The following is a 14668-nucleotide window of genomic DNA, read 5'->3' on the forward strand; positions in this document are numbered from 1 at the left end:
GCGCAAGTAATACAGGGCTATACACTGTACACTGCGTCTTTGCGACCCTACATGTTCGGGAGTGGCGCACAGGCATCGTAAACAGCTTCCGGTTTTAAATTGACGAGTGCGATAGCCGCTTATCGACCCCATAGCCCAACTATAACGCGGCTGCTTCGGACAGGCCTTAGGTTACGTGGTCAATAACCAAACTTCCTTAATGGTTACAACGAAAGCGTGTCATAACCACTCGCGCGGGAGCAGCGTTATGGAAAACTTTACCTCAGGATGTTCCTATCTAAATACATGGCAACGGAGAAGTCGTTTAGCTCGGCTTACAATGCAGCTGAATTCGACGAGGTTTACGGCATTTAAAAGAGCGAGAAAAGAAAGATGAAGTATAGCGACTGTAGGGAGTAGATTTTCTTTATTTACGCCATCAATTTCTCTTTAACCCGCCGTGCTTGCTTAGTGGCTATGGTGTTAGGCTGCTAAACACGAGGTCGCGGGATCGAATCCCGGCCACGGCGGTCGCATTTCGATTGGAACGAAATGTAAAAACACCCGTGTACTTTTTTTTTTTTGGGTGCACGTTAAAGAACCCCAGGTGGTTCAAATTTCCGGAGTCCCCCACTATGGCGTGCCTCATAATCAGATCGTAATTTTGGCACGTAAAACCCGATAATTTAATTTTTCTCTTCCGAATATCGTGAAATTTAAGAAAACTCGAGCACAGAGTTCACAACTCTGTCACTCAGCAATAAAAATGAAAAAAAAAGATATCGCAATTCTGTAAACGGCACCTGAAGAAACGTCTAAAGCGAGCGAAATTGACGTATTCTACACCACTCTGTACTACGTACACCATGGTTTTGTGAGCAGGACTTTCGTAAAACCACCCTAATCATTGCAGCAATGTTATGTAAGCTGTAAACTCACATATAATATTTGTCCGCTTTCTATTGTGTAACAGCCGCAGTTTACAGAACAACTGTATTTGTTTTCGGTACATAGTTATTGATTGATAAACATGCTATATGTTTTTTTAGGTTGCCGATTTTCGGCAGTTTTCCTGGGGTGTGCGAATATATAGGGGTGTGCGAATATTGGAAACTTTCGATTAATGAATCGAGTATTGGGTTGTGCGAATATTCGAATAATGAATCGAGTAGTGTGTTATTCGATTCAACCTTCGGATAGAATAGTCACTATTCGTGAATGAGATTACTTTTCGAATACCTTTACCAATATTAAAACGTCCACTGCAGCAGAATAAACATATAATTGGAGAAAAGGTACGGTAAATGTTCACCCCCCTCCACCCGTGGACACGCTATAGACATAAAACACGAGAACTTGCGTAGTGGAGCACGCCATATCACTTAGCTAGCCATACTTTATAAGCTGTGCAGCTATAATTTGCGCTCTCCGAAGAACATTGTGCATGCGAAGAAACTGCTTGTTTGATTCTAATGCTCCATTTGTGCTTTTAAGAAACAACGCTCCATAGCGTACTATGTAATGGCAGAAACTTGCTAAACTTTAAGAGTACAAGGATACGAACATCGTTTCATATTAATTGAGGTAACATCAATTCATTATTCGAAAACTATTCGTAAAATATTCGATGTTCAATTCCATTCGCTTCTGGCACTATTCGATTCGCATTCAGTTCGGTCTCAACGATCACCATTCGCACACGCCTAGCCGCATGCCTCCGACGCCCTGCGCGACGAGAGACCGAGGAAGCAGCAGCGGCCACCAAGGCCGGCAGGCACGCGGAGCAGCTAAGCCCAGCGGGGGTGAGAGAGAGTGAGAGATACGGACCGCGTGCCGGCTTCCGAGAGCGAGAGCGAAGGGTGACGTGGCGTCGCGGCGACGCCCTCGCCCCTCACGCAACACCTGGCGCGCTAATGAGGGAGCAGGTGTTCCCTTGCGCCTGCTTTGCCCCCCCCCCCCCACCGAGGCGCGCTTGTGACGTAGCGTCGCAACCAAAGGGATCTCCGTTGAGGCGGGCTTGTGACGTAGCGTCGCAGCTAGCCAATGGGATCTCCGTTGAGGCGGGCTTGTGACGTAGCGTCGCAACCAATGGGATCTCCGTTGAGGCGGAATTGTGACGTAGCGTCGCAGCTAGCCAATGGGATCTCCGTTGAGGCGGGCTTGTGACGTGGCGTCGCAGCTAGCCAGTGGGATCTCCGTTGAGGCGGGCTTGTGACGTGGCGTCGCAGCCAATGGGAATTTACCTGCCGTTTCGCTGCTGCCACCTCCAGGCGTTGTCAATGTGCGGGCGCATCAGAGGTGCGAGCTGTGCGTCGGCATGTCGTTAAGCGCAACAATGGTTCCCATAACATCGATTCCCATGGCGCGTGGGAGCTGCCTGTTTTTTTTTTTCTTTACATTTCTTCTTCTGACACTTCCTAACACGGGGAAGCAAAGACTCATAATGATGCTACAGAGAAAACATGGCTGCACGCTCGTTCAAAGCTCGGGTAAATTCACACAAGCACAAAGGCGTCCAACAAGTGCATCCAGTCCGGTGAAAGATCCTGCGCAGCATACGTAAGATGCAGCTTTTTCTGTTTTTTTTTTAAGCCGGGGGACCTGGCAAATTGCGAGTTTTCGTCATATCGATCACATACTATAGATCTCTAAATAGCTGCATAATACGAAGCTGCATGATCATGTCATACGGAATAGCGTCGGTATTCTTAAACGGAAGAAAACAGAATTTAGTATGACATGGTGCCGATGTCCTTAAAGAATTCGTTGAAGGTTCGCCCGAGAAAGTGCGTCATCATTGCAGTCTTAGAATAGTGATCTACATTATCTAGGCACGTAGGTACGATCGACAGTTCGTCGTCCACGGCCCAAAATGTGAAACTCGAATTAAACCTGGCATGCGTAATCGCACATATCGCTGTAGAAACGCGCGTCTCATGCTGCTTACTATTGCTTCCGTAACCCCTGATCGGATTCAAATCGTCAATGTCTCAGACGTCGCAAACAAAGAGAGCACCTATGTTGTGCGACTAAATTAAAGAATGCAATAAAATAGCGTTTTATTTCCATCAAAATATAAACGAGGATGTGATGCATAAGCAGCCAGACTGAAGCGCTATATGCAATCGATGATTATTGCATCACATGCTGGCCATAGAATTTCATACAGTAATAACATTGTAGGAAACACTATGATGCTGGCGACACTCCTGTCACGTGTCGGCTGCAGTCGACTGTAGTCGCATAAAAACGCATGTCGGCTAGATCCAAACAAAAATTCAACTTAGAACGCGTAGATGAACAAAAGAAAATGTACATGTGCATCGAAGGATGCAAGAGTAACGTTAGGATTCGTTATTGCTCGCGTGGAAATAATTTAGTTAAACCGGGAAAAGAAAATACTCTTAATGTTTGATTTTACAGTTGTTAAAAACTTTCAACTCCAGTACTGCTGGGTTCAGTCAAAGGAAAAGGTGGCGTGCTTAACACTTTCACAATATTTGACGTAAATTGAACGTTACGTTGTCGTTCAATCACGTACTCCGGTCATTCTCACAGTGTGATAATGGGCACTCGATATCTTTCGCGAGGCTGTCAGTTAGTTGATAACATTGGCACACCTGTCGCTCTGAAGTATCACTGCTCGAACAGCTTGAAACGCCAAGTGACTAAATACGACGGCCTTTAAGGAATTGTTCGAAGTGCTTAAAGTTTGATTTTTTTTTTCTTGACTGGTTAAAGAGAAACGAGTTAGTTGCTTCACTGCGCAGCCTACCGTCCTAAAGAAATTGTTGGTAGATTGCACAATCATGTTTCTTGGTATTATTGCTGTTCTTGACTTATGTTTTTCTGTTATAAACGATATTCTGAAGCCTCTTCTGCTATAGTTTACACGGAAATTGCAGAACTTATCTGCAGACAAGCACGCGAAAAGCGAACTCACGTTGGTGTTTCTGGGAGCTCCTTAAACAACCAGATCCCCAGGAAGGCATCCTGTTTCAAGTCTTGCGCAAAAGAGCCAAGGCGTGGCCACGTTTTTCTTCGAGCGTCGAAGCACAACGGCTGCAGTGGTGCAGCAAATGCGAAGAGGTGCTGGTGGTCGTCCTCAAAGTCGTAACAAACGGAGCACACAGAACACCAATGACACCTCACGCACAAGAAGCGTGTCTTCACGGAAAACCACCACGGCTAAGTCGGAGTAGGCCATCCTTGTTTTGTTGATGTTGTCGTCGTTTTCGGGTTCTGACGAAATCCCGTGTCGCCAACGTTGGCGCTGAGGCAACTCGGCTCAGGTCGTTTCGCTTCCGTAAGTTCGCCCTGAGAAGCGAAGTATAAAAACTGCGTAGCGATTATCCTTTCCTCCGTGATGTTGACGAGACTCCGACGTGATGGCCACGCCAAGAGCTCAAAGGAAAAAACACAAAAAAACAAGCAACCAAGAAGTCGCGTTCCGCTCACGGTGACGTCACCACTTAAGGAGACAATCCCGTTCCGTGAACCCAATCAGCGGTTCTAATTGGAAGGACGCAGCAGACGACCGTCGACGTTCCCGTTCGCCGCGTCGTCTGCTACGGATCGGAACGGTTGGAGGGGTCGTCTGCTAGACGGAGAGGGGTGATGGGGTCCGTGGGGGGGAAGAGGCGTCCAAAATAAAAGCAGTTGCCACGGAAACGGGGACGACGCTAGCGCTCCCATTGGTCGGAACGCGGAGACCGCAGGGGTGACGGTGGCGTCACGTTCGCGTGCCGTAAATAAAAAGCAGCGCCGTTTTTCCCAGTGTTGGGGCCCCGCGTCGAGCACGGCGTCGCGGGCATGGGGCCAACGTTGCCGAAACGCCCGGCTCGCCGGCCGTAGGTGCGTTTAAAAATAAGATTGTCCCCGCGGAATGACGCGCGCGACAAAGATTAAAAGCAGCGCCCTCACGTATTTCCCTTCTTATATTTTTTTTTTTTGTTGGTTCGGGCCTCGCCGACACCCGACCCTCGAAGGAAGAAAGGGAAAAAATAGCGTTGGCAGTTCGGTGGTTCGTCGCGTCTCCTTGTTCTGGCTTAGGTACTTTCTGTGAGCGCTTTCTGGGAGAAATACGCCGAATAAACACGCTAGGCGTAGTAAGGTCGTTAGTGTCTCGTGTCTGTGGGAGGCTGACGTGCTCAAACGAGGAAACAGCTGTCACGGGGCAAAACGGGCGGAAGTCCCAGTTCGAAGAACCCTTTGCTGTACTTCTGCTGGCTAGAAAAGCAGAAGTCACTTGTTCGTAGCCTTGCGGATATGTTCTCTATGTCTAGTGTTGTATTCTAGTTTCACGGCAGTAGCTGTTATGGGCTCTTACCCCTCGTTCAGTTGACTTTAACGATCGTTTACATCGTAAGCAAAGAAGAAAAATGACATGAAATATAACACTCGTCGCTCCAATGTTTGCCACATGGTACAACACATAGCTACGAATACAACGTACACTTTATCAGTCTAGCTGAGTAGTCATTTGAAATTTAATCGCTTGAAAACAGCACCTAAAATATATTTGACTTTTACGCTGGAATTGATACTCTGCCATTCTTTTTTTTTTTGGACATCGTGTGCAGTTGTATATAGGTGTACATTAATGCAGGATGTTATGTACGAGCTTAATTAGTTATGCATAGTCACTACTAACGGTTATCGCATGTCATCACGTGCCAGTATTGTACTTCCGGAACCATCCAACCAAGAAATCTCCCTCCACCCCCATGTTTCTTTGGCACCGCAAAACGTCTTCGCCAAAGGTGGCTTCTCCACAGCACGCGGCGGTGTGAGGAGAAGACCGCTTTGACTTATCGTTCAGTATCGCAAGCGATATCTAGAGTATCGCAACCGAGAATGTTTCCACCGCAAAAGGACGCTCCACTGCCCGGAACGAACCGTCAGACCTTTCGTATGCTGAGCCTGTCGTGCCATCAAAAAAGATAGAAAATTTGCGTGCTTTAAAGGAGTACACCGACATGACACTTCCGACTCATTTTTTTTTTTGAGTTCGTAAATGTCCAAACCTTTTAAACTCTAGAAAAAAAAAGAAGAATACTGACAATTGTCAGAGCGCCCTAAATAATTTACTATAATACTTTTACAAAACTATAATACTATAATACAAAACCAAATTCGGCTTCGGTACCGAGGAGGTGGATTCGTCATGACCTTCGAGACAACAGTGGCTATTGCTGCAGTCACTGCAACAGCCCTGTGCAAGCTCAACCAGAGGAAACTCGCGCAGAATCCTTCTTTGTTAATTCGATTAGCATGATTAGAATGCTTCACGCACTTTCCCGGATGTTTTTCTTATGTAGTTGTTGAAACGTATTTTTTAAAGCTCCTGAACTAAACGTAACAGCGCAAACATATAAGACGAGCCACAAAAAGAAAGACACGATACACACTGGCGCTGACTAACAACTTCTTTTTTCCTTCCATCGTCGATGCATTTATATACCTAGGCCACATAATCGCGCAGGCGCACAGAATGCATTACTGACGTCAGCCATCTTATCCTATACGCAAACGTATGAAATCAAATACTGATTGGTGCAGGGACAACGATGTGTCACTAATGCAATTATTTCCTTGTCTTTTTATGTGATAGGCCTCTAAGGCAAGCCGCGCATGTTCATTCTTGCTTTTTCCAAGGATAATTGTCCGATCAAGTCGCGCCTCACAATTGCTGCAAGAGTTTATATGCGCAACCAGGTGCGCTCCTTTATCTACATTTTTGTTTACTTTTTGCGCATGTTCCCTGAGTCGCTCATTGACGCAACGCCCTGTCTGGCCAACGTATGTCTTACCACAAGAGAGTGGAATGCCATAAACCACGCCGACAGCGCACGACACGTATGAGGCATCATGCCGGATTTGGCATCCTCCTCTGTTATCTCCGCAGGTGCGGGAACATAGCTTTGAAAGCTTGTTTGGCGCAGAAATTGCCAAAGGTACGCCATGCCTGCAAGCAACTTTCTTGAGTTGATGGGTCACCTTATTTATATAAGGGACCACCGCAGGCCTACGCGTTTCACGTTCGGCGGCCGGACTTCTTGTGGTTTTATTTCTCTGGATCAGAGCTTCAACCACTGCAGTCAAGAGCGACATAGGGAACCCAGCTGCCAAAAGTCGGCTGATCTGATTGTCAAAACTTTCTTGCATCTTGTGTACACACGACCTCTTAAGTGCCAATTCTATACATGACGACGCAATACCTCTTTTCACAATCTTCGAGTGCGCAGACCTGAAGGACAACAGTTCCTTTTTCGCACGGGGTTGATAGGCCCAACACACATGGCGTTCTCCTCGTTCTCCTCCCCTGTAACCGTCCCTCCCACCCCCAAACTTGGGACACCTCAACGAATCTTTATGGAGAGTTTGACGGCGCATATCTCCAAACTGGCGTCATTCTGGAAATTTATTCCAAGTGGATACGCCTTGCAAACTCACCGGCTACAATTCGCAAATTGCAGTATGTGCCGTAAAATAATTCACGCAAAAGATAATTAGTGGATTTTTGTTAATTAGATTAATATCTATTTCGATTTCTTTTGCAAGTAATATCCGCTTCTTCGAATAATCGAGCTCAAGGAGTAGATAATATTGTTATCTGCAACAGGCCACTTTTAAAGATTCTGTAAAACTTAAAAATGATCTCCATATATATATAGTCATTCGCTTCTTTGCAGAAGATGTTCTCAAAAATTGCTATGTCTTTGGTTCCGTTAGAAATGCGATGCATCGACCTTCTTCACAGATCAATAAACAATTAAGTGCGCCCGAGTAGACACAGAAATGGCTTCGAACTCTTATACATCTAAATATGTGGGGACGGAGAAATCGTTTGTTTCGGCAACCACTGCAGTAGATGTGATTAGGTTTGGTGCATTTAGAAGAAAACGCTATCGTCTATTCACTGTAGGAAGCATACTTGTTTTTATTTGGGCCGTTAATTCCTTCAGAAAATTTATTTAAAATTGTGAAATTCAAAACATGATTATCAGGTTAGCAACGTTGTAACTCAGCAACGTAAAACGCTATTACGAGTATGTAAACTGCACCTGATATTACATGTGAAGCGGACATAATTGATGTATTACGCACCGAGCTGAAATACATACTACTAATACATAAGTAGAACTATTGCTAAACCATCGTAAACGTTGCAACAATGTCGCGTAAGCCGCAATTCATAGACCAGGTTCGTCCACTTTGGATTCTCTAACGGACGCAATTTACGGAATCGTGATATCGCTTTTTGGCGCAGAGTTGCCGATTTGTAAACTTTGTGCCTCACTTATTCTTACTTCGAATTTGCGGGAATTTTTGATAAAAATTGCAGACCCTGAATAGAGAATGTGCTTTCTGCAGTCACTGGAATTTAACTTTCTCTCTCAGAGTGAGCAAGGTTCATTCAAATCGGTCCATCGGCTGTCTCACAAAAGCGTTGCCGCGTTTTGCATGCATTTGAATATCGAAATCGAAGTTGGTCCCGAGCACTTTAGAAAAAGCTCTACTTCATATAGTCGGCGTCAACCTAAGGATGCAGTAGCATATGCGCCGCTGCCCAACTCAAGATAATTAGTATAGAAGCGCCAGCCAATTACGTCCGCTCATTTTCGTGACGTCACACCTTCTTTGCCGTAACTAAGATGGCGGACCTCGGACAAGGATTGACGAGTGAATATTCGGGACGGTGACGTCATTCCTGCCGCCATCCACTCCCCATCCACATCGTCCGAGCTTTCAAAACACGCGTCTCAGCTTTAACAGCGCTACTAGCGGAAACGCGGCCATATTGCTTAAAGCAAGCTAGCTGTGTTGGAAAGCCTGCTTACGTACTTTAGCATATCGTCTGTTGCACCGTGCAAATCTATCTTCATGTCACCGGTTTAAGGATGAAAGTCGAAACGTCCTGGCAAGTCTTATGAGGAGATTACGACATAGTACAGGGCCAGTTAGGTAATATTTTAGCTAGGAACAACGAGCTTTTGTTTTCCACAGTAAAGTGCTAACTTGGGCTGGTCAGTGAACGTTGCACAAAAAGAAGAAAAAGGAAAACGAGTGAAAGCGCAATAGACAGGACACGAGAAGGAGAGGGACGAAACGCTACCTAATCTTCCATTAGCCTAGCATTTATATTAGTCTTGACGTCGTTTGTCACGTACAAATCAAAGCCCTTTTTGCGGCAACGGCTTAGTCTTTTGTTAGGCGCTGCTGGAGCCGTCAGAAGAAACGGCCGATCTCAATGGTGACAGCAAAGCGGCGCCAATACTTTGTCCATGAAGAAAGAGAGAGAGAGAGAAACATTTATTTCATGAGAGATGAGGCAAAGCTGTGAGCGAACTCCAACTGGCGCGGCTCTCGGAGGCTATGTCGGGGGCCAAGCGCTGGCTTCAGCTTGCAAGGGCCCAAATTACCGCAGCGGCTTGCTATGACGTCACTCATTTTTGACGGGGTCTCTTAAGGCCTATAGTCAGTGGCGTAGCAACAGGGGGGGGCCGGGGGGCCGTGGGCCCCGGGTGCACGGGGCAAGTAGGGGGGGGGGGGGTGCCATATACGTCTGGAGACACCCGAAAATTGTCGATATCCTCGCCTTCCTCGACTACACCCGAGAGGGGGGGGGGGGGGGGGGGGGGGGCCGACAGAAGAGCTAAGGGCCCCGGGTGCCAGACGACCTAGCTATATACGCCACTGCCTATAGTTAACCTATATCGGTAAAGATGGACTACACTGTGTTCTAAAAGAGCCAAGGACAGAACTAGGCAAGCTTGGATATTTCTTTAGTTAGCCTCAATGGCCCAAATACGAGAAAATAAATTGAAATCCGTTACGTCACACTGGTGTGCCGGCGCTGTGGTTTTTGGCTCGAAATTTAAAAAAAAGGCGAAAGTTTTAACTTTCATTTTTTCTTCTAATTAACTTTTTACCCAGAAATCAACGAAAAGAGTTTTCAAAGCATACTTTATCGCTCTAAACTGATCAAGTATTTCTCTTTAGTGTACCCTTATTATTCCTCCTCTGGGTACTTTTAAGGAGATGCCAAAGGACAAACATTGCACTAAGCTGGCATAGTAATCTCCCACCTTAGGAATGCCGATTGAAAAGACCAGTATCACCGGAGTTGGAGGCCTGGCTAGGAAAGAGGCACAAATGGACAGATGGGTGTGTTTGACGCCGCGATTGCAAAGCGTGGATAGCGTTGTAAATAAAAATAGTGAAAGTTAAAACTATGAAGGGCCCCGCAACAGATCCCACGGGAAATTGCGGAAAATTTTTCTAAGCACCATCTAGAGAGCGTCTTACTGAAATACGTTCTTTTTTTTCTTTTTCAATTTGGCTCGCTTTGTTAGAGGAGAAAGGAAGGATGCTTCGCCGTGCTGCAAGAATACGAGCTCTTCACTTCCAGTGCAACCCTCCCCCCCTCCCCCCCCCCCCCCCCACCCTTACCTTTGCCACGAGTAGCGTCAGCGAGCGAGTCCTTCCTGTCTTCTCCCATATCAGAGCAGAGGGACTATTTTATAACATTTAAATATTATATGAATATGTAGTTTTCTTTCTTTCTTCAAATTCTTACTTAAAGGAACACTAAAGCGAAACAATAAATCAGTTTAGACTAATAAAGCATTGTTCGAGAACCCTGCAGGCAGTCATTTCAAAATAGTGGTTTGATTATTAGATGAGAAAATGAAGGTCGAAGTATCAGTATTTGAATTTCGCGCCGAAACCCTAACGCCTGTACGTCAGTGTGACGTCAGGGATTCCAAAGTATATTGTCGCGTTTGGGCCGCGCTGGCTGGGTAAATGTTCCCGAAACTTTCCATGTTTAATATTTGGTTCCTTTAGAACACAATGTAGTCAATCTGTACCGATATATAATTAAGTAGGCCTTAAAAGATGCACTCAAATCTGTGACGTCACAGCGACCGGGTGCGGGAACTTCAAGGAGGCGTCGGCAGCCGTCTTTCGTTCTTGCGCTTTTTCTGGATTACCAAGCGTCTTACGGCGGTAAGAGTGGTGTTGTAGAAAGGTAATTTGCTGATGCAGAAAAATCATTTTTCTCTTCAGTATCCCTTTAAGTTCGAAGTTTCGAATACTAACCGAATATTACACTATTCGCATTCAGAGAACTATTCAGTACTTCCGAATATTTGAAGCTAACCAAATATTTCGCGATAAGGCACGTTGCTGTTCTCTGTCTAATAAACAAAGTACTGCAAAACCTCAGAAGTGAAACGACAGAATCTTACCAAGGAATGCAGAAACAGTTTGGAGAACGCAAGTTTCGTTTATATTCGCGGCGAAAACTTACGTGACAAGCTGCGAGTTTTGCTTGTAGTCTGTCATTTAGCATGTCTGGTTGTCTAGTCAGGTAGCAGGTTTGTCTTTTAGGCGACGACCAGTGATTTTTTTTCTTGCAACGGGCCCTTTTGCATGAGTACATACTGCACACAAGACCTTCAGCGACTATCTTCTTTTTTTTTTCCTCAAATATATTTTTTTCGGCAGCTATTTATTCAGCGTTTTTGTAGAGCTGCATTCCATACAGCAGCCATTAATTCGGGGAAATCTTGTTTGCAACTCAGCTCTAAACAAGAAGTTCAAAGGCTACCAGTGAGGTTTTCTAACAATCAGAAATCTTGCGTTTAAAACTTTTTTTTTTTTTCGTGATAGCTGCCTCTCTCGGACTTGTTTGCAACTTGGCTCTAAATAAGATGTTGAGAGGTTACCAGTGAGGTTTTCTAACAATCAGAAATCTTGCGTTTAAAACCGATTTGTGTGTGTGTGTTTGTGATAGCTGCCTCTTTTGGGCTACTCAGTGAAGGTGTGGTATGCAGATATAAATATTCTTGCGTAAATATGTATATGCTTCAGCGTTTGCCTATTCGATATTCGGCATTTGTTATTCGTATTTGAAAAATTTCACAGTTGCCCACCTGTACTTATAATGAATACGTCATTCTACGGTTGTACCCATTCCCCAGCTCGGACAAGAACCCTGTAGCTGCTCGTTTCTTGCGAATTCTCCCATGGAAGGTGAGCACAACTGTTCAAGAAAGAAGCAAACAAGCAAAATTAAGACAATAGTCGTCACAGGGGGAGAATGCCGCTGTCACAGTAGATGAGTTAGAGCCGAAGGAATCGCATTAACCCCCTGCCTCTCTTTTTGTCTTTTTTTCAATGTATTGGCATTAGGAGTGTCAAAGTGGGAAAAGAAAGAGTATGCGTGTGAAGTATAAGAAGCTGGTCACATGGTAGAGGTTGAGAAAGTATGGAAGAGCATAGAAGAGCGCGCGTACGTGTAGTGCAACTGAAGACGGTGGCCTGCTCCGAACCACCGTCAGTTGCACTTCGCTGCTGGAAGAGGCAGAATGTGTGTCAAGTGAGCTACTGAACAGGACTTTGCAATGTGTTTGAAATCATCGATCCGGGACCTTAATGAGGTGCGACATAATGCTAACACATCTCTCTCGCACTTAGTGCTATATCGCCACTGATATTTTTTTACCCTTCTTCGTGGCACAACCGGCGACATTGCAGGCAGTGCATCTGACGTAGAAGTTTGTGCGTGTGACCTCGACTCTCAGACAGGAAACGGGTGTCCCTCGAGATAAAGGACCCACAGGCTTTCGTTTGAAATTTTAGCTATTTTCGCGCCACACAACGGTTTGATACCTTGCAGACACCATCATAGATAAGTCGCAACAGAATTTGTGGTCCTTCAACTTCGTCTTTTACTCCCTTTGTGCACTTGCTGTAGAGTTGCAATTGAATACCAAGTTTTTTTTTGTTTTCTTCAAAGAAAAGTTAAAAGACAGATGCTGACTGAATGCCTGGAAAGTTCGGCAGGAGGGTCAAGCATTGTCTTAACACAACCCCTTAACAAAATTAACCTAATTTCTTTCCAAGAGCTGCAAAGCAAAATGATTGCAGGGGAGGTGGGAGCTTTCAAGGGTGGAAAGGAAATGTTTTCTCTCAGTTGCAAACCTGACTTATGACATCTGTAAAACCACCCTATTCTTGGCCAATCCCCTCCCCTGAAGTGGGTATGAGCCATTGATGGTGAGCAAGAAATTCCCAGCCACATACCGATTTTGTGACCAGAAAGGAATGTACATACATCAGGCCGACCTCTGCATTTCGTATCACTAAACTTTTCACCGTCTCTCTCTCGAGATGGGAAAAATATGCCTTATAACATGAAGAAAACAAGATGAGAGACAATGCTGTACTTCTTACATCACACCTCAACCTCTCGCACATGTTGCACTCTGCTTTGTCTTCGCCCAGAGAAATGTGACCATCTTATAGCCACCATAACTCTTCGCAGGCAGGTTCTAGCTGAATACAAGTAAATTTTCAGGTGGATGCTTGTGTAAGGCTCCATGACTTTGTTATTTCTGCAATCAGTGACAAGAACACTGGAGGAACACTGTCTTCTGCAATGGGGGACCCAAACCCTGCCCAGCAATTGGGTCATGAATGACCAGTTCGTTATGCCAACATGGGTGACCGCTTCGACCCCAGCATGGTCCTGGACTGAGTCATCTGATGACTCCTCCATTGAAGATATGGGCACGGACAGAGATTTTACCTTGGTGTGAAGCCGACGGCTGAAGAGAAATATAAGGACATCCCCGACCAGTCGTCAGGTGACGAAAAAGGCAAGTGGCAAGCAGTCATACACATACATATGTACCAACAACGACAACAGACCTCAACTCACTGAATAGGCAGAGCCTGTCGGAATACTTCGAACTGCCCATGGTCAAGTTGAAGAATACGTATAAACGCTCGAAAGAACATCCTTTCGGTGGAAGTCAATAAACAGACAATACTGGAAACACTGAAATACGTCACTCAGCCGGGAAAAGCATGCCTGTGCATGCATTCCCCACGTACGGCAAGGAAGCAACGACAGGCGTCATCTACAACGTGGATCGATATTACGGACACTGACATCACAAAACTACTGTCATTGTTGGCGCCTGTGCTCAGCTTTCACCATTTTGGATGGTCCCAATGCATGAAACGTGTTCCAGTCAAAAACTTTGCCAACACACATCAAGGTTGGATATACGAGGCATTTGGTACGTCCTTATTATTGAGGTATTGTTGAAAAGCTATTGAGTCAACAATTTATCAACAATATGCCAACAACATTTCAACAGTCATTTTCATAAGGGCTGGGCCCTCATGTGCCAAGGCTTTTACAATGTCATAAGTGCATGAAACTTGGGCATGGCAGTGCAGTTTGCAAGGGCGCAGAACCATGCAAATGATGTGGTGGACCTGATGGAGACTGAAGAGAATGCAAAGATGGACGATATTGACGTCAAGAATATGTTGAAAAATTTGATGGGCTCCATGTGCAGGATCCTTTCCCGCCTAAATACCCAGGCTGCCAAGGCTGCCGTGCAGCTACTTGAGGTGGTGTAACCGCTTCTAGTGGTTCTACACTAAGCAAGTATGGCAGTGATGTTTGAAACATGGATGAGTCAATCGCTTGTTATGCAATGAAATGCTCGAGGTCTACGTGGTCGTTTGTTGGATTTCCAACAGCGGGTATTTAAGTACCAATTTCCAGTTGTTACCTGTGAACCTAATATGGATTCTTCTTTCCGTATCTCTGGATATGTCCAGACATGGTCTCGTAATGACCAAACCTCAACCGAAGTACTAG

The 14668-nt window shown here is 45.4% G+C and overlaps 1 protein-coding gene across 2 annotated transcripts in view; it reads right to left on the reverse strand.

Annotated features, from left to right (window-relative positions):
* The window catches only part of Grip (Glutamate receptor interacting protein), a 143895-nt gene extending 139337 nt beyond the window's left edge, over positions 1–4558 (reverse strand). For both annotated transcript variants that reach the window (XM_065424902.1, XM_065424900.1), the window contains exon 1: positions 3923–4558. In XM_065424902.1, coding sequence (XP_065280974.1) covers positions 3923–3971 — 49 coding nt within the window. In that variant the 5' untranslated portion in view covers positions 3972–4558. The remainder of the gene's footprint in view (positions 1–3922) is intronic.
* Positions 4559–14668: the final 10110 nt, after the last annotated feature.

This window comes from Dermacentor albipictus, chromosome 6 (genome assembly GCF_038994185.2).
Source record: "Dermacentor albipictus isolate Rhodes 1998 colony chromosome 6, USDA_Dalb.pri_finalv2, whole genome shotgun sequence".
Classification (NCBI taxonomy): Eukaryota; Metazoa; Arthropoda; class Arachnida; order Ixodida; family Ixodidae; genus Dermacentor; species Dermacentor albipictus.